This window comes from Triturus cristatus, chromosome 12 (genome assembly GCF_964204655.1).
Source record: "Triturus cristatus chromosome 12, aTriCri1.1, whole genome shotgun sequence".
NCBI lineage: Eukaryota > Metazoa > Chordata > Amphibia > Caudata > Salamandridae > Triturus > Triturus cristatus.
In genome coordinates, this window is record NC_140595.1 from 673,421,101 (window position 1) to 673,442,692 (window position 21,592).

Genomic DNA, 21,592 nt, shown 5'->3' on the forward strand with positions numbered 1-21,592 from the left:
CCTAATAGACTCCTTCTACACTTATTGTATGAAGAAAGGCCTTGAAATAAACATTGGTAAAACAAAATATATGGCCATAAACCCCCAAAAAGCTTTAAAAAAAACCATTGCATTAAATAGTCAAAAGTTGGAGTACGTGCAGAGTTTCAACTATTTGGGCATATCTTTGGATTCAAAGCTATCCTGGAAGACGCAAATGGAAAAGACCAGGATAGTCTTACTCCAAAATTCTCTGCCCATAATGAAAAAGCATAGGAGTAGTTTCTCCAAAGCAGTCTTCCCAGCCTTGGAGGTGTTCAAATGTAAAGCTCAGGCAGTCACACTTTATGGGGCCGAAATATGGGGTCCTTTTTACAAAAAGAACTTTGAAATAGGGGAAAATACATTTTATAGAATGCTTTTAAGTCTCCATGCGTGAGCTCCACTAATTCCGATTACACTGGATTTGAATGTCAAACGTACTGACCATCACGCATTATTAAGACCCCTATTATTTTGGGTCAGAATTTGGTCCACTCCAGAATTGTTACACTACAAGGTTGGTTTAGAGGAGATTTTGAAGTTGGACCAGCATAGGAGTATTCTGTGGCTTAGACACGTTTCCTTGTGGTTCAGAAATTTGGGCCTATCTAATTTCTGGGATGACCCAACCGCGCTGTCTGTGGCCTCAAAGAAACTACTAAAAACAACCTTTTGGGCCTACATCCAAAGTAGCGTGTTATAGGGTCTACCCAACGGATCCCTAACAACTAGGTTCCTTTTGTTTAAGGACGTAGCAATTTTTGAGCCCTTTGTTGATGAGGTGCGCCCACAATTAGCGAAAAGTTTATATATAAAGTTTAGATATGTGTACTATACATAAATGCAATTAAGTCACGTTGGGCTATTAACAACGCTGGAACAGGGAATGATCTGTGCTCCTTATGCCCTAACAAGGTTAAAGAAACCGATTTGCATGTATTAATTTTTTGTCCCATATATGTCAAGCATAGAAAGAAATGGATCAAACCAATCTGCATAAACATGGGAATTAGGTCTTGCAGAGAAGCTGAAAGAAGTTTGAAAACTGATACATCACAACCAATTGTATTCAGTGTCAGCAAATCTTTACATGCCGTAAGCTTCCTAAGGGCCAAATCAGGGTTGAAGTTGTGATGAATACGATTAAGTATTTCCAGGGCAACAATAAATGAATTCGGAATGATGATGTAGACACAATAGGTACAAGGGAGTCTTGCCCTTAGGAAATGTTAGTAAGAATTTATTATCATAAATTGTCTATTTAATGTTTTAGGGATAAGAAGCACAAACAAATAACAAAAATAACCAGTTTTATATTAGTGTTAATATTATTTATCTTTTAATGCCTATTTTAAACATATTATGTTTTTAATGTAATGGTGACAGGTCATATACAACACCTTTCTTTTACGCTTTTTCTATTTATTAACATTGTAATAGTATTGCTGCACTTTTGCATATGGAATTTGTATGTGTTCATATGCATCTTTTATGGTTTAAAAAAACCGAAATAAGGATCTTTGATTGATAGTTTATTGATAGTATTAGAAGTAATTTTCAATTTTTGGGTTTATGGGCTCTGTGATCATACTATTGGCTCCTGTGAGCACCTCTTGTCATTAAGAATCATGTTTGCAGACATTATTAATCATGCTTGCAGAACAGTATTGTACATTATAGGCAGGGCTGTCTTCAGCGCTGGTGGAACCAGGTGTGACCATCTTTGTTGCCATCCCCCAGTGACCTCCTTCGCCATCAAATTGTTCACTACCACTCCGCAAAGGTGCCCCTCATCTCTCTAAAGCCCCTCTATCCTACATGTATTAACCTTCTTTTATAGAGTTACTCGTTTCAATGTAGCGAGTCAGAGCACTTAACATCACAAACATGCATATTTTGCAGAGACAATGGCTCAAAAGTGTGTAATGCAATGTTCAATAATTGCTACATAAGACATTGAGGACTACAAGGTGTAGGAGTGATGTCATCCATACTGGTGGGCATTATATGTTACGAGTGCTTGGTCTGGAGGAACATAAACTCTGGATTTAAAGCTTAACACAGTGGTTGGGGGTTTCCTTACTAATATGAATTTAATAATATCCAAAGATTATTTTTTAGTAAACTTAGAATAACGAGATATTGTGGAAAACTATGAGATTCTAAACCCATGCCTTGCAGTTCAAATGCTGATATTTGATTCTGAGTGATAGCTCTCTGTGCTATGTTAGGATTAGAATTTAGGAACTGCAAGTAACATAAGGATAGCTGTGACAAAACCGTATCCCACTGAGCTATCTAGATAAAATATAGTTCTGTGATCTGCATTTTACACATTGTGCTTTTCAGGATTTGAAGGAGGTAGATTACTCCACTGACAACTTTATGATGAGACAAAAGTAACTTTGACTAGACAAAACTGAGATCTCTCCAGCATGTACCGTAATTACCAGATTTATCTTGTCATTTTTAAGATCCCCAGAAAATGTCTGGGCACAAAAGGAATTCTGCAGAAGGTGCCCCTAACCACATAAGAATTTTCAAAATGCAGCACCCCCAGAGCTTGGCGCCTGTTGCCGTGGCACTAGTTGCACCGTTCTAAAGCCGTCACTGATTATAGCTCTAATCTAAGTGTCCAATAGGCAGGTATTGCAAGATTGAAGACATTAGACACTAAGAAGAGAAGTAAAATAATTTGTACCTTTCTCTAGAGTCTGGGTTTTAAATTGATTTTTCAAAAATACACATTTTTAATTCAAATAAGTTATCATTATTTTCACCTTTTCACCTTGTCCAGAATTTCTTCAAATATGCAAAAATGTTTTCATGTTGCAGACAAAAGTAATTATCTAATCACTCAATTGATTACATTAATACTATCTGGGCAAACGTTTCAGCTTTGTCTTACATACCAAGTACCTGAATATACCAATTAACAGCTGGAAAATAAACAGTTCACCTTTTCATAGTGCTTGTCTGTGCGAGATTCAGTACTCCTCATTTTCCTAGTCTCTCATTTGGTACGCCCCAATGATGGCAAGTTCATCAGGTGTCTAAAAGGTTACTTGGAGCCCTCCTCCAAGACCTCCCATGAGGTGTCTCCTTAAGTTTTTCCACTCCTTGACAAAATGTTTTTTTCAGATTCACACCTAGGCAATGATCAAACACAAAAACATGTGTCTGATTTTCTTGTTTCCCTGCACTGGAAAACAATAGGATACAATGGAATTTGGGTGTTTTTCCAATCGTGGTTCCTTTTCTGTCGATATAGGGAGGATAGTCCGGGGGAGTTGTTTGCCTTCTCTCTTTCTTTAGTATTTTTGTAAACCTATACAATCACCCAAATAATACACAAATAACAAAAGTCAAGTAAAGTTAAGAAGTACTCTTACATGACCTACTGCCATTACCTTTCGAAGTAGAAAGGTATGATAAAGGTGGGAATAAGTGTAGAGGCTAACCTGTTATCTTGGAACCTGAATCACAGGGCTCTTATATCAACAACATATGCAATTGAATCTTCAAACTCCCTTTTTGTCCTTCAGGTTAGGGCATTGAGATCTGGGCAAGCAGTAGTGTCCCCCTTCACCTCTCGTTCGCATACTTCCAGGGTGGAGCCAGGAGGCTTAACCTCTAGCTGTGATCTCAGTCCAAACTCTTGTGCTGCTCGTTTCAAACCCCACACTGCTGCTTACCCATATGAGGATATGCTCTTTATGAATCTTGTTGTTCTTGTTGTTTGTGCCATTTTATACTTTGCAGTCAGAGTTACTGGGTGGACCTATAGTTTTGGTGCCAGAATCTACCAAGAGAATTTGTCTGAAAGATGGGTGTCCCTTACAAAACCTCTGCAATCATTAGGAGGGGCCCAGGCGAAAGTGACAGCACCCCTACATCCGTGAATAAGTTGTTAGCCTTAGTAGATGGGTGGCAGGTTTGTGTCCACTCCACTTTTTTGGGAACTATATTATCCTGGACTATGGTCTTCAGATACAAGTTAAACCCATTTGAAGCCATTAAAACAACTTCATCAGTTGTATGTTGCCCTGGTGTTTATTAATCAGGCTGGCAAGCCAACATATTGTCTTCATTGGATGACTTTGGATCACCTGGGTGTCAGCCATTATCTTGTTTTAATAAACCTGCAAGAACATTTTCTTCCATCAAAAAAGTGCCATGCCTCCTATGATATTTAGTCTGCGTATGCTGTACACATTTTTCCAATTGTTAAAATGAGTCTGGGTTAGTTACTTTGCTATGGGATATCTGTTCACTTTTGTTCTGTTGTTTGTTCATTCAGCACCATGTGTTTAATATATATCTGCTACCAATACGCTTTATCTAAATAAGCTTTCATCATTGCTCCCAGCATTGCTTCTTTATTAAATAAAATACCTGACATTGTCAAAGACTATGCTTTGAATGCTTCATTAACTCACTTTGAAACAAATCTTGCTTGGCTACAATTTCACAAACATTAGTCGCTCTCTGCCTTCCCACAATATTTATTGACACTGCCCACGGCTGATATGCAAACATTGTTCATTGGAAGCAGGCAATTGTGGGAACCTTAGCTTGTACTTTTTTTTAGAAACCAGTCACTGGAAAACTATTAAGAGGACTAGCCTCTTGCCCCCGCTGGAGGCACACCAAATAGTTCTGAATGCCACATTTCATTAATAGCAAATCATATCTATTTCCTTCTAAATTTATTTTTTAATATTGTTTATTTAGAACTTGTGTAAAGTCACTTACTCTATAACAGCATGCTGCTATTCATGTGAACTGCATATTGCCAATGACTTACCTTGCCTGGCTGAACCTTGGGGAAGGGAGGTCTCTGGTTCTCTGGGATAAGAATAGGAGGAACCAAAATTGCCCTCTTTTGTCTCAATAATTCCATATTTTTGGGAAGCCTCCGCAAGTGCTGAAAAATAAATAGGTTTTCAGTTAAGAAATAGTATCCTGTGCTTTTTCCATACATTATTCAACATGTTATTAGCACAGTTCAGAGCTCAGCTAGCAATGTTTTATTTTTCCTTAGAAGTGGGGTATTCACATACATTTAATATCTGAATCACATTAGCAATATATTTGTGCTTTTTCAATGTTCACACTACTAATGAGGCTGATCTCTTGACTCGGCTAGGCAATACAAGGAGTAAGTCGAACCACAGTTCTCTTCTGTAACCTATATGTCTATTTGATTTGAGCAGTATATTTGTAAAATAGTCTTGTGATCCAAAATCTGCATCTAATTCACTCCCATCCTCTCTAGCTTCATGGAAAGTTACATTCTTCTGCCTGGATAAGAGCCAGGAGGACAATCTCTGCTACTCAGGGAGAGGCGATAAGCCAGCACCAAAATTGTGAGTTGAGGTAAATGTCGGTTTTTTTCAGCCATCACAAGCAACTCCCAGGAGCTCCTTTCAGCCATGATGTGCCTCTGAGCTGCTCCAGTCTCAGAGTTCACTCATTCTACTGCCATTTACTCATAGATATCCCCTGCCACAGGTGCACACGCCTAACATTCTATTATGCAGTCTCTCAGCAAAACAATCAAAATACTCAAACTGCAAACCACACACCTGCAAATAATATGATTCAATGTCATAAATATATCCTGCAGTATCCTATCATTTATGTGCAAAAGTGTCCACCATGGAGATTTGGCATAACTCGGATGTGTCCCTCTTGTACCATAATTGTAGAGACACCACATCCAGTGCTTTTATTTTATATTATTTACATTTGTGTGGTCTGACTTCACTGGATGTCTTATGTTTACCTGAAGTAATTTCAAAATGAAACACTCTTGCTAATGGCACTACAAGGGCAGTGATTCATGGATTCCCTTTTCATTGGCAGTCCTCACATCTTAAATATCTAGGAATTTTGGTCACCAAAGGTTTGGAAGATATGATTGCAGATAATTTAGCTCCTTTACTTTCTCAAATGCGGAGGGATTTTGATAAGTGGAAAGCTCTGGGTTTATCTCTTTGGGGTAGAGTACAAGCTATAAAAATGGTCACCCTTCCTCGTTTCATCTATGTTTTAGGTATGCTTCCCCTCCAGATTCCTTTAGCTACCCTTAGATTAATAGATTCTAAGATTAAGATTTTTATATGGGGCTCAGCTAAACCACGTCTTGCTATAACAAAATTAAAGGCCCATCAGTTATGTGGAGGTATGGGTCTTCCATCCATTGAACACTATTCCCTTGCTCTACACATCTCCCAATTTTCCTATTTTTTGCCAGTAACTAAAGATGTCCCACAATGGGTTTCCATCAAGCGTAATCTTTTATCCAAGAACTCAGATCTTTCTCTTTTATATGGTAGTGGCCAGTGACGGCCCGTGTAGGGCGTTTTACCGGGGCGGTGACATGGCGGAGAGGAGGGGCAGGGTGGGGGGTTGCAAAATGCGGCAAACGGGCGATTTCAGGTAAGTTACGAAAAAAAATTATAAAACGAATTTCGTTGCGCGCACTGCATCGCCAAATGTGATGCAGCGCGCGCAACAATTTTTTTTTTTTTGTGATGGTGTTCAGCAATAAAAAATGTCCCAGGATGTTTCTCATTGGAACACTTGGCTTTCCCATGGTTACATAGTAGCATTCAATAGCTAAATCTTCATAAGCTTTCCTGACACCTGTTCTAAACCTCTGGGGAAAATATAGAAATATCTGCAATGAACGTTCAATGGAGAAGAAGTGTTCAAGTGACTGTAATTCGGAATTTAAAAACTGGACATCTGCATTGTAATAGTAGATATGTCACTTGACCAAAATGTATTATGTTCTGGTCAAAGCAAATCATCACTGTGTACCTAAAATAGAAGCCACATTACTGTGAAATTCTTCAATCCAGCTGGTAACAATCCACTTATTCTGCGTGATCTTGAATTGCATTCCATCCTTCTTTGAGGTTCTGTTTATTTCTGTTATTAATACCAACACACTCCTTTAAGCACTTTAAGAATTATTAAAATTGATAAGAATCATGGCAGAAGAAAACTGCAGCCCTCAAAAAATACTTATACATTTCATGGTTGTTGGACCTGGCCCTTCCTCCTATTTTTACTGAATATTTTTTGTTGGTCTTTGGAGTCTGCACACTTTACCACTCCTAACCATTGCTAAAGCGCTTGTGCTCTGTACCGTATACATGGTAACATTGGCATATACCCAACTGCCATTTTTAATTAGCTTATATGGCCCTAGTAAAGTGTTACTACATGTACCAAGGGCCTGTAAATGTAATGCTACTAGTGAGCCTGAAGCTCTGATTGTGCCACACACTTAAGTAGCCATTTAAACATGCCTTAGACCTGCTATTGCAGAGCCCGAGTGTGCAGTTTAAACTGCCATGTCAACCATTTGCCTGGCCCAAACCTTCCTTTTTAATATATATAAGGCACCCCTAAGGTAGTGCCTGGACAGCCCCATGGGCAGGGTGCAGTGTATTTTAAAAGACATGTCCTTCTAAGATGTACATGTCCTGGTAGCCAAAAACTCTTAAATTCATTTTTCACTACTGAAAGGCCTGTCTCTTTCATAGTATAACAGTAGAGTGTCCTTATTACATTTAATATGTGTAATTTCTAAATGTGAAGAGATTACCTTTTCAAGTCTTATGTCCCTAGAATCACAATTTAAAATCCTGACTTATGATGAAGTCAGATTTTAAATTGCAATTCTGAAAATGGCACTTTTAGAGGGTTGCCATTTTCGTGCCTTAGCCATTCGGTGCCTGCAAACCTGTCTCTGGTTACATGACTGGGCATAGTTGAAAGTTGGGCTTTGTGTATTCCTCTTGGACCGCCACAGGCAATGGGGAGCTAAGATGTAACTGAATGGGCATTCACTGACAGGATAGGAGGGAGTAGCTGGGCCCAGCCTCACTTACATCTGAATAGGATGTGTCCTTCCTCCACACAAAGGGCCTAATGAACCTGATTGTGACTTCAGCCATCTTAGAGCCAAGGCAGGGGAGGCAGGGAAGTCCTTGCTATTCAAAGACACTGTCTAGCAGCTCCCTCCACCTTCCAGATCCAGGGTACCAGTTTATAAAAGAAGGCCCTCAGACACCAACTCTTCAGTACACTTCTGACAGGAGGAAGGAGTGCTGTGCTGCTACATGCACTGTCACTTTGCTGGACTGCTGCTCTAAAGGAACTGCTTTTCTGCTGTGCTGACTTGCTGCCCTCTTGCCTGGGGAAGAAGAACTGGACCTGCAACTTCATTATGAACCCAGGGCCCCAGATTGACTCAAAGGTATAGTCTGCTGGCCACTTGGTCTGAGCTTCAGGGGCATAACAAGCTCTGTAATGCCTGCTGGACCCCTCTTCAGCAAGTTCCTGCCCCCCAAGAGGTGCCCCTCAGGTCCTGGACTCTTGGTGTGGTTCTTGAACTCTTAGATTCAAGCTTTTGGAATCTTCACAACCGCAACAATGCCTGCTCGCGCAGGAACTGTACCTCTCTCATGGAAAATCAGCACGAGCAGCTGCAAGTTCATATCTTCACACAGCAAGAATCGATTGCCCATGTGGACCACCAATGCAAAGCACCAGCTGCCTGTCCGTGAACTATGGCCTTCGCCTTGTGCCACGCCAACCACCACTAGCAATGCTCTTCTTGCTCCCGGCGATTTTCATACATGTGAACGGGACACTTAGCACGAGACTTGAGAGGGTAAACCTTCAGCTGGACTAATCTGGAACTGTATCCAACCTGCACTCCATCGTGGTCAGCTTGAACGTTTGACTTTGACCCGGTCTAGGGCACCCAGATATCCACAGTTGGCACTTTCTATTTCTAGGTGTTAATTTACAGTTTTTTCTTTAAAAATGTATAACTCCGGTTCTGATTGGATCTTTGTGATTTTGTTTTTGTTGTATTCATTTACTTTAGCTCTATTTTTATAACAAGGTGAGGGATCTTTTTGTGTGGTGTTTTCACTGTTTTACTGTATGAAGTGTTGCACAAATACTTTACACATTGCCTCTAGGCTAGACCTGACTGCTCTGTGTCAAGCTACCAGGGGTTTATTTGGGGTTTGCCTATGCCTTACTATGATTGTGGTTGCTGCTTGAGTAGGGCTCACACCCCAGTAAACCAGTAACCTGAATTCTAACAATGGTCTTTCCTGCAGCCATGTACAGTGCTCCTATGGGGCGAATCCCAGTGAATAGCTCCAGGATTGTGATGCTTGGCACAAATTTAATTGATTTGCTAAACTCAGTGAGTCCTAGCAATGACAACATTACTTGGGGCTCACAGAGCAGTATTATTGTTCTACTACAATAATTGCATTCCTAAAAATATCCTTAGACATAGAATCTTAAATCTAAAGCACCATGGTAATCCATAGGATTACCTTCCCTGGTTCTACAAAAAAACTTCTGCAAGAGGGAATCTCTGGGAATGCAATCCTGTGTATTACCATGCTGCCTGGGGTAGACTGAACGAGAGCCATCTTCGCCTCCGCAGGGCTAACAGAATCCCTCCAGAATTACACCACTCTCACAAATGCCTTTACTTTTGAGGGGGACTTCCTGGAAATTCACTGATTCATCATACTTGTATTTGTCCAAGCACATGGAGGAGGCGGAGGGAGGTGACAGCTAGGTCAGATTTGGGAGATCACATTCCACTCACCACTACACCCCCTATGCTGTGAGAATATGCTGCAGCAGGTACTGCCACACAGTTTTTATTTGCAATTGGGTGGTGGTTCCTGGGACTTTCTGATAATCCATAAACAAACAAAATGCACCCAGTCTAGGGGGACATTGGAAGTTATGCAGGAAATTGGGTTAATACTTGTGCAGGATGTGGGAACAGCACAACTAATAGACCCACAAATTTCCCTTACTGGGAACCCAGCACCTCATTGTCGTGCTTGACTCTCTCAGGGTAGCGAAGCACAGCAGTCCATGGCCTACTCGGTAGATTTGATGTGAGTTATTAATCACCATTCACTGACATGCAATAATAACACCCAATAAATGATAGTCCAGGCAATGCTTTTGCTTTAGAAACAGAAAACGTACATTTATCACACACACACTACTAAATACTACAAATTAATTTACAAATATATATACATCATTCAGATTCTAATACCATATATGACATTGCGTAATCACATTTGACCTCTAAAGGGTCATGGCCCCCAAAATCACAGTACCCCTCCACCTATACCAGATGACACATCACAATATAGTTTAGCTAAAGCAGGCCTATTTGCTTCATCACAAAGTCATCATTTGTGCTTAAGTGCAATAATCAGTAATCATATGTAAATACATATATTCATGTTAATGAAGCATATCCACCTTGATCAATAATCACCATCACTATTATGTCAATAAAGCATTTTAAAGTGAACAAAACGTGTGTGTGTTATATATATCCATTCAAGCGATATACAATGCAATCATAAAAACAACACCTAAAGAACGCCACTTTCTGATCACATAAAATGCTGTGATAGGTTTAGACCCTAGAGAGTGCTGCAATCCAAGCTGTAGAACAAAAGCTCCAGCTTTGAGATCGCTCCTATAAATGATGTGAACAATCCCAGAGGATCATGGATTCTTTGATCACACAAACGTAGGACCAGTTTTGTGAAGATTACATCGGGGGGGGGGGGTTGCCGTCACTCCTACAGCCTCCCACCACACTTTTTAAATTAGTTGGTGAGGCCCCTGTCCTCCTTAGGCCACCACAAGGCAAGTTAAATATTTAAATGAGCTTCCCCGCAGTTCATGTGGAGTGGTGTGGCTCACTGTGGAGTGGTGTGGCTTACTGGTTAGAGGCGGCAGACCCGGAAGCAGAAGTCGGCCCGGGACCAGGGTTCGATTCCCGACGCGGCAGGGTCTTGGACCAAGGTCAGCAGACACGATAATTCTCGCCTCGGTGCCCACTCTAACCATGGATCCCACTCAGTCACAACAAATGGAGGTGCACTGAACATAAAATAGAGAGTCCAAAGTGTTTTTCTGTTTCTTTGTTTGACTTTTATTTCATAGCTGATAAAAACACAACAACAGCCAACGCGTTTCGTTCCTTTAAAGACAAATTTAACGGAACTTCTTCAGGGCTCAAAATGACAGCAAGTCAAGTATAGGCTTTTTATTTGATGATTGGTAAATAAGAAATAGACAGCAAATCCCACATCAGGACATCCAAAATATCAGAATTAATCTTCATCAGTCGCAGAAGGTATAAATGTGTCTAGAGAGCCAGTGATTCAATATTAAAGATGAGGAGGTCCAATATAATGATGGCTATCAGATTTCTTAATAAAAATCTGTACGATAGCTTCAAATGGTTGTGTAAGGCGGAAAGTCTTAATTTACAAAAGAATACGCTCAATTTTTGAACAGCAAAATATCGATCAAACACCTTGATACGTGATTCCTGCTCTCTCTCCGATTCACCGAATCGGAGAGAGAGCAGGAATCACGTAGCCATCATTATATTGGACCTCCTCATCTTTAATATTGAATCACTGGCTCTCAAGACACATTTATACCTTCTGCGACCGACGAAGATTAATTCTGATATTTTGGATGTCCTGATGTGGGATTTGCTGTCTATTTCTTATTTACCAATCATCAAATAAAAAGCCTATATTTGACTTGCTGTCATTTTGAGCCCTGAAGAAGTTCCGTTAAAATTTGTCTTTAAAGGAACGAAACGCGTTGGCTGTTGTTGTGTTTTTATCAGCTATGAAATAAAAGTCAAACAAAGAAACAGAAAAACACTTTGGACTCTCTATTTTATGGTCAGTGCACCTCCATTTGTTGTGAATAAATTGTCAGAGATTCTCTTCTGAGGCACCACTAGGTGAATGGTGCTGGAGTTATTGTGCACTAACAGCCAGATAAGGCAGCAGCATTATTAAAAGTGAGGTGCTACTATTTAAGTCCATCACCTTTGGTTGTTTTTGATATCATGGATCCCACTCAGCAACTCTGGGCAATAGCTTGCTTAATCTCCACTTACGGCCCCATCAGCACCGGGGATGCTTGTCTTCACCTTGGAGATGCCCAGTAGGGACCATCTCACAGGGAAAGGCAGGATGCGTTCCCCAGCAGCACTCAGCGCCGGGACACTCTTGGGAGTAGCCGCGCGCTCAACAAATACCAATACCGATAAACATAACATAACATAACATTATGGAGCACTCCAGCTAGGAGCAGGGAAAATGTTATTAGCACCTCTCCTCGCTGTGCCGGGAGAGCCACATAGCTTTTTCTTTTTTTGGGGGGGGGTGCCCAGTCCCACCCAGACACCCCTGACCTTCTGCCTGTTGAACCCACATGTGGAGCCACATGGGCAGACACTCCCTTCTGGGCCATCTGGCTCCCTGCGCAACCAGCTTTATTCTCGCCGGCATGGTAGCTAGCAGTCTTGCTTTCTCTGCCCACTCTGTGCGGGCAGGGTGCAGAGTCCTGCAGGGACCACCTGCTCCCCCAAGACAGGGGTGAAGGGAGCTGGGGTGAGGCCACTGCCATTGGTGGGGGCTCAACAGCACTACCCAATTCTCATTAAGTGTGTGGGGGCCCAGAATTGGGATCACAGATCTCTTGTTTGAGTCGGCCCCTGGGGAGATGGGAGCCCCATTGTCAAATCAATAAACTAACAGGCCCGCCTCAGGGATAATCTTTAACTGGTGTGGCAGAGCCGCACACACTTGATCTTTGCTGGGGGTAGGGGGCAAAGTTCACTAATCTTAAAATTGCCATATCTCAGGGCCAGTTGGGCCTATTCAGAAGATCTGGGACTCATTGTTCTCCTGGTGGTAAGCTCAGGCCACCAAAGAACCAGTTTTAGATGATCCCCTTACCTCTAAGTAGTGCAATCTACATGGAGCTAGTTCCACTAGCTCCTTCTGCCAACTTTCCTTCTAGTCTTTGCCACTAATTGCAGAAGTCCAGATCTTTCCCCCATCTGGTCCTCATAAGGGGGCTTGGTCCCTTGCTCACTTTGCCACTGGATTCAAGCTAGCCTGGCAGATGAGGGATGAAATCCCAAAACCGGTTCTAGGATGCTTGTTTCCAGTCCAGGGAGGGCCTGCCCTGACAGTTTGGGCTGGACTGTTCCCATTGGGTGGAGGGTCAAGACTGATTTGCATATGGCTGGGTTCAAACTGGAATGGCATGGGGCAAAAACACAATAGATTTAGGCCCAGATCTCTGTACTGGGATGAATGTATGACATTGTTCTGCATTCCGTCCATCAATTATTCTTTTTGCATTTGTCATCCCGAGTGGAACCGGGATACCCAGACGTGGGGCCCTTGCTCTCCAGGCCACTGGAGTCAAGCTATCCTGGCTGATGAGGGGTAAAACCCCAAAACCGGTCCTAAGATGCTTGTTTCCAGTCCAGGGAGGACCAGGCTTGGCACTTTGGGCTGGACTGTCCCCATCGGGTGCAGGGTCAAGAATGATTTGCATATGGCTGAGTCCAAGCTGGAATGGCATGGGGAGCAAAAAGACGTTGGATTTAGGCCCAGATCTCTGCACTGGGGTGAATGTAGGACATTGTTCTGGATTCTGTCCATCAAATGTTCTTTTTGCATTTGTCACCCCGAGTGGTATGGGTATGCCCAGGCATGGGTCCCGTGCTCACCATGCCATTGGAGTCAAGCTATCCTGACTGATGAGGGGTGAAACCCCGAAACCAGTACTAGGATGCTTGTTTCCAGTCCAGGGAGGACCTGGCCTGGCAGTTCGGGCTGGACTGTTCCCATTGGGTGCAGGGTCAAGACTGATGTGCATATGGCTGGGTTCAAACTGGAATGGCACAGGGAGCAAAAAAAAACCAATGGAGTTAGGTCCAGATCTCTGTACTGGGGTGAATGTATGACATTGTTCTGCATTCTGTCCATCAATTGTTCTTTTTGGACTATCTAAAAGTGGCATTTTCAAACATGCAATTTAAAAAGCAACTTTACTAAAAGATGTATTTTTCAATTGTGAGTTCAGAGACCCCAAAATCCTAATCTCTATCTGCTCCCAGTGGGAATTTACACTTTAAAGATATTACAAGGTAATCCCCATGTTACCCTATGGAAGAGATAGTCCTTGAAATAGTGAAAATGAAGTTAGCAATATTTCACTATTAAGATATGTAAAACACACCAGTACATGTCCTACTGTTTTAAATACACTGCACCCTTCCCTTGGGCTTACCTTAGGGGTGACTTGCATGTAGTAAAATGGAAGATTTGTGCCTGTCAAATGGTTGCACTCACCAGGTCAAATCGGCAGTTCAAAACTGCACACACAGACGATGCAGTGACACATTTGAAGGGCTATTCTTGTGTGTGGCACAATCAGGGCTGCAGGCCCACTAGTAGCATTTGATTTAGAGGCCCTGGGCACACTTTGTGCACTTTACTAGGGACTTCTTAGTAAATCAAATATGCCAATTATGGATAAACCAATCACCAATAAATTTTAGACAGAGAGCACATGCACTTTAGCACTGGTTAGCAGTGGTAACGTGCCCAGAGTCCTGAAGCCAACAAAAAGAGGTAAGAAAAAATAGGAGGAAGAAGACAAAAGATTTGGTGATAACCCTGCAAAAAGAGCCATGTCCAACAGTGAGACACATATAGTGAAACTGACCCACAGTAAAAAGTCCAAAACTGGGTCATCCAACAAGATAAGAAAATCAAGGCGTACTGAATGGGTGGAACCTAATAGCAACACTTCATCATTGGGGTCCTCCTCATACCCCTTCCCAAAAGTCGAGGTGTGGGAAACAAATCCCCTTATAGGAGGAGCTCCTAGAGATTAGCTTAAAACAAAAAAACCTTATGTAAGTTGTAAAGTGTGTATGGAAGTGGCAGAATGTTATGTGATCAGAATGAGGATTAAAAATACCTCTTGATTGAATAAAAGAAAGAAAATGTTGAGCCTCTGAAATGAGTATGTAAAAAAAAATAAGTAGGGTGATATGACTTCAACCTAGTAGTAATAATCAGGTCAACATGTTTCTGGTAACAGCAATGAAGGCTTCTGGATGGCCCCGTCCAAATATAAGCATTTGCCCAATTTGAGCCGCACTTTATTTTATGAATTGCGAGTTCAGTTTGTTTCTACATTACTCACAAGTCTGAGCTGTGTCGATAAGGTCTTCCATATAAATCACCCTTTAAACCCAGCCTGTTCACAGAGATGTTTGATTTCTCATACAATTTTTTAAGAAATTTAAGAAACTATGCAGTTTCTTCACCTGCACAAATTCCATCAGTTATTATCTGGTTAAATTGTGGATGGAAGCCTCTAAGGGTGCAGGTTTACTACTCCAGCTAGAATATGGACTCCGGTGCACTCTAATCTTTGTACTGGAAAGGGAATCACAGCAGGATATGTAATGAAAAGTTTAATGTAGTCACAATCCACCCAGGGAAGAAAAATCAAATAGCAATGTGAATCATTAATGCTATGCAGTGAGACTGTCCCACAAATCTGATCAAATACTAATGTATATTATACATAATATTGTAAACTATGCAGTAGAATAAGTTATGTGGTTATTCTCATCATCCTCTTCAGAAGACTTGTGAGAAAAGATCTAACAAGAATACAGTGATACCCGCTCCTAGATATGAAATCCATCATTTTTGCAATCTTTCTTGAATAACACAGCTACAGAGTGTTTAAAAAGTCTCACATTACACTGCAGAAGAACCAGTTACACTGTACAGTATTTGCTAATGGTATTAATCTATCAGACATTACCCTTCTAAGAGGCTGTGCCAACATAATTATAAGGCAGACAGTAATGGGCACTCAAGAATCTTAGAGTCATAAACTACCAAACAGACTTGTCAGAACTATTGAACAGTCCTCAGATATTGAGCAGCAGTTCTCTCAAATGGATGTGCGGCGGGTCATGGAGCGAGACGGTTGCTTGTTACGCAATCCATGCAACTTTCTCCTGATATCTCATTATGCTTGATTAAAGTACTTGTGACAGAACTTTTGTAGGATTTGTAATGCCAGTAGTTAATTGCAGTCACAAACCTGGTGGACTGGCCTATGGAGAGAAAATAGTAATGCAGTGGTTGATATCAGTATAGCAATACTAACACGCTCATACTGATGTCCTTTTTTCGGCCTGGCAAACAAAAATGGATGTATGAGAAACGCTTACCTGCTGAGACCCACTGCTCTGGGGAAACCCAGACCCTCCTCTGCACTTCTTAGCAGGGAATTTGAAAGCAGGCCCAAAGGTAGCATGATAATCTACAGAACTGCAAGCAGCCTCTGACAAAAAGAGAATACCAAGGAAGATAATTATAAGGATTACAATGGTGCCTATGGATTCAGTGTTAAGAGCTTATGGAATCCATCCAAGGACTCATAGAAGGATCCTGCCAAAATGGCAGGAGTTTCTCATACAGAATAACCCATCACTAGTAGACTTTGGCCACGCCTTGTAAGGAAATTACTAGTCTAGCTTCACAAGGATGATAGAGGAGACCAAGCCAAGAAAAGCAACCACGTTCACCTTCACCTACTAAGGTGCTGGCAGGACATGTCAGATGGTTAATTGCCACAGCCTTCATTTTGAGTAGTTTAACTTAATTAGGTGCATAATGTCAAATAATATCATTTGACCTTCAAATATTATCACCTCCTTTCTCACATATATTTTAACCTGTTTCAGGAAACCTGTAAAGGTTAACACATGCTGAACCTCAACCATGCAATTTAAGCATAGGGGACAGAATGTGGCCTAACAGCTAGGGCGGTCAACCTCAGAGCTGGGGAACCGAATTCAAGTCTCGGCAGGGACGCTCAACATTCTGGGGCATATGTATGAAGACCATTTCCGTTTGCAAACGGGCCGATTCTCAAAATCGGACAGTTTGCGTACGGGAAAAAGCCTTTTGGGATGTATCATCCCAAAAGGCCCTCGCAAATTAGGGAATAGCAAATTTGCAATTCCTTATTTTACTAGAAGCATTTAAGGAATCGCAAATTGCGATTCCTTAAATGTGATGTAAAAAGCACCCAAGTTGTTCGATTTCGCCTTAAGAAATCGTAAATTACCACCAACTTCAAGTTGGTGTTAATTTGCGATTTCTTTGAAAAATTCACTTTTTTGCATTTTTCAAAGTGCCATGTGGCACACGTACATGCCCTTAGGGCATGTATGTGTGCCACATGTGCACACATGCACATTTCAGGGGTGCAACTGGGTGTCTTTTTGACACCCTGGCACCCTTGAAATTGCATTCTCAATTTGAGATTCTCTAATTGAGAATCGCAAATTGAGAATGTCTTCCCATTTATTCCTATGGGCCTCTAGGCCCATAGGAATGAATCAGGAGGTATTCCTTAATTACGAATCGCAATTTGCAATTCACAATTAAGGAAAATGTAGGATTCGCAAAATTATTTGCAAATCCTACATATAGCGTTTTGCGATTCTCAAATAGCGATTCTTTAAAATTCGCTATTTGTGAATCGCAAATGTATCTTTTGATACATATGACCCTCTGTGTTTCTGGGCAAATCACTTAATCTCCCCATGCCTAACAAAAATGAATGTGTCCGTATGTAACGTACCTGGTGCCCATGTAAAGCGCTCAGTTACCTCAGAGTCTAGTTTGTGCTATATAACCCCCCCCCAAAAAAAAATAAGCAGGAATTGCCATACTATATTTATACATTTATTTTCAATTGTATATGGCATGGGCTAGACCAAATGGATTGAAGAGCCCCTTAGACTCAGGCTTCTCATTATACAGTACCAGAGTTATCAATGCACACTCCTATTAGACCTTGCATGTACAGGATCTCACTCAATGGTTGTATATTCTGGATTACATGTGACCACCATATATATATAATGATTAAAATATCATTATAATATATCACACTGGTGGTGAATAAACAATATTTAAATAAACAGACGTATATATTACCAAATCAACTGAAACTGCAGATAACATCTTTAGAGAAGACATCATGGGAATGATGTTGCTTGGCTCATGATTTGACCCTTTCACATGAGAAGTGGATGTGGAAAATCAGTTTTTCGTTTTGTAAAGGTGTCAAAGGAAGGAGTTATCACATTTTGTTGGGGTGGCATTCTCATTTTGACGTTATTCATACTGGGAAATATTTCAGAATCCTTTCACTCCTGTCACCACTGGAGACCGTGGATTGGTGAATGAAAAGTACTTTTTGAAGGCAAGCCCTTTAAATCAGAAGTCTTTGTGACATATAAACTTCCCTAACCAGACAGATTCAGGCCGGCTTCTCCTCTCTTTGGACTATGCCCGCCAATTCCAGAGCAATCAAAAAATATCGCATCTTGATATGCTGATTTCTGTCTGACAAATTTTAAGAGCATCAAAAACTCATTTATTCCATTTCAGATTTCTGTGACGGTTTCCTGCATTTTGGGGGTTCTAATAAACAATAGTTGCTGTAAGTGTTTTTGTTCAGTCACAACTACATATTTGTAACTCACACAATTCGGGGATTTCAGCTAAAGCTATAGCTAGGCTACAATACAAACAAATGCTGCTGCAAGAGTCCCCTTCATCCTGAGATCATGGTATGAATGCAGTATGTATGCGATATTTGTACAGCACAGGCAAAGTTAAGGGACAGTCGAAAGCTGTATGTGGTCAGAAGGAAGCAACTTCCCTGGACGGAGCGCATTTAACTGCATTGGTGCCCTATTCATAAGAGGATCTCTTTCAAACCCACTCTCTTTGAGCATCAATTTTTCACACTGCTTCCTTTTTGGTGGGCACATTTTTGAATAATTCACCATCCACAGGCAAAATAGTCAAATTTATTTTAAAAACTAGGCTGACGTTCTGTGGTTGTAGGATTTTTAAAGTCCAGGTGGTAGATCATGGAACTCTACATTTGAAGCAAGAAGAAGATATAGAATTTTGTTTTAGCTTTACAAGAAGGTTCAAGACATGGCTGATTGACATCTAGTACTACATCTGAAGGTGACATTTGAAGTTAGAGTTAGATAAGGCAATAAGATCATAATTTATGTTAAAAGTACATTTAGGGTCCAATGTCAATAGCACTAAAGTACATGGAGGGTGGAAGTTTGCACTTTACAAATGCTCTACCTATTTACATGCTTTCGAAAGAGACTGTGGGAATTGTAGGACACACTTGTATCATGATTAGAAATTGCAACAATTAAATGTTTCCTGTAGAGCACAGGTTTGTTTCAGGGTCAGTGACTCACTGAAAGTACAACAAATGTTCTCAATGGTAGTGAAAGTAGGAGGAAAGATGGAACTCATCTGAAAAGTGGGAATTATACAATTTTGTTTGATGAGAAATGTTAATAGTTCCGGGAGAATGAGTGCAGACAGGGAGCTAATGAGGAGGAACATGGGTGGTAATTTTCTTCTAGTCTATAGTTGGTTTTCCCAAAGTAATAGCAATTTTCCCTCTTCAAAGAATGTTTAGTCTTGTTCAAAAAAATATCTTGAAAGCCCTTTGATGGTAGTATGTTAGGATTTCTTTCTAGGTATTTAATACATGTAAAATCAGGTTCTTAAACAGACAACATTTTGATTCACGGAAGCACACACATTTCAAACCACATTTCTGTACAGAGAAGACTTGGCTGTGAATGGAAAAAAGTATTTGGGGGCAGTACTACACAGCACTATTCTTTTTAATGTTAAAACAATTTTTGATCAACTGTCAAAACGGGGAATCCACATCAAGAGGATGAAATGTAAGGCAATGAAGCCTTAATTTAGGCCACCCATGCCTGCCTGAAATTATTTCCTATGTTTCTTTAGTGTGCACAGATGCCTCTGCACAAGATAACTGCGTAAAATGATGTAATTGTTTTTGGGTTTTTATGTAACAAATTTTTATTGGTTTTCGAAAGAAGCCAAATGGACAGCCCCATGAGCAGTACAGAAAAGCAGTTGGGAAGGCAATATGCATTACAATTATAGACATGAAAAGTCCTGAGGTCCTCCCAGAACTGGCTGCAATCAAAGAGTCCCATCAAGGAGCCCCCAGGAGCATTCTGCTGCCCCCATTACCCCTTCGTATTCAAGTCAGCATACAGCTCGGCTCTCCTCCACACATGTTACAGTCCAATAGACAGATTCAAGTAGAAAACTCCCAATATCCATCCCACCCTCCCCCGGTCTTCAAACACCCCAACAAAGTCCCCCACCCCACCCCATCCACCCACCCAGGCATGCAGTTGGCCACTAATAAAGTGATGTCATTGTTGGTATCATTATTGTTATCATATGAGATGCTTTTATATTAACGTTTTTATGTAGCCTGTTATTTTAAGTAGTAGCGAATTGGGGTTTCCTAGCTGGTGAGCCGGCCGCTCCACAGAATTTCAGTTTCTCTGCAAAGTAGTGAAATTGGTCAGAGTGCATACATACATTTTCATTCTAGGCCTGCAACTTTAAACAAAGATTTTGCTGCAATAGACAGCCAGTAGAAGGATGCCAAGATTGGTGAGATGTGGTCTAATCTGTTGGGCTCTGTTCCCAGATGTGCAGCAGCATGTAGTGAGGATTTCATCAATGCATTGTGAACTTTAGGGATCCCAGCTAGAATGGCATTTACTTATTTTATCATTATAGCTCCGCAGCCTGCATCACCATCTTCAGCTCTTAGGCAGATATTATTGTTTCTTAGGTCGTCTGGTAACAAGTTCCAGAGCATAGGACCCAGATATATCATATGGGTTAATCGGAACCTGGGGACACCGAACAGGGCCTGGGATGAGGATCTTAGTAGCCGAGTTGGCTAGTAGGGTGATTCTAGTTCCTAAATGTAATGTGGACCAATGTTAAATTTGGCCTTGAACATATAGCACAGTGTTTTGAATTCTATGTGTATGGCCACTTTAAGCCAATGAAGTTCTTTTAGTAAATGGGACACGGAGGGATAACTGGGTAAATGAAAAAGCAGTCTGGCAGCAGCCTTCTGGACAATTTGCAGGCGCTATATAGATGCCTTATCGACGCCCAAATACAGCACATTGTTATAGTCCGCCGCTAGAGGAATTAGCCATAGAATTATTTTCAGCCACTTAAGGACTGAGAAACAGGTGGCAGTCACCTTAGCTATCTGTGGCCTCATGGAGATCTAATAATCAATGAGAAAGCCCAGGTTGTGTACCTTAGAGAACGGAATGGGAGGGGTCCCTAATAATCCGGGCCAATGTTTGGCACCCCAAAGGGAGAAGTTGTTACCTAGAACTGGGACGTCAGTCTTATCGCTGTTGAGTTTAAGTGAGTTTTGATTCAATCAAGCTGACATGGTTTATGAAATGTAGTTTACCATTGAGGGTAAAGCCTAATGATTTGGCATTTTCAGGGATGGTGGCAGGGCAGTCTCGGAAGATGTTTGGGGTAATACAATCCACAACTGGCATGGGAGATTCGTTCAGAGAGAGGAAAAGAAATTCAGTTTTGTGGGGAGTGAGTTTAAGTGTGAGGTGGTATCATCCAGGATTGTATTTTGTCAAGAGTAGCTGTCAGTCCGAAGATGTCAGACAGAGAGAATTTCA

At 41.2% G+C, this 21,592-nt stretch overlaps 1 protein-coding gene across 1 annotated transcript in view; it reads right to left on the reverse strand.

The window, feature by feature from the left end:
* The window catches only part of CDH13 (cadherin 13), a 2,339,058-nt gene that overhangs the window by 1,541,823 nt on the left and 775,643 nt on the right, over positions 1–21,592 (reverse strand). Inside the window, exon 4 of the mRNA XM_085638428.1 lies at positions 4,829–4,948. Within this exon, the coding sequence (XP_085494554.1) occupies positions 4,829–4,948 (120 nt within the window). The remainder of the gene's footprint in view (positions 1–4,828; positions 4,949–21,592) is intronic.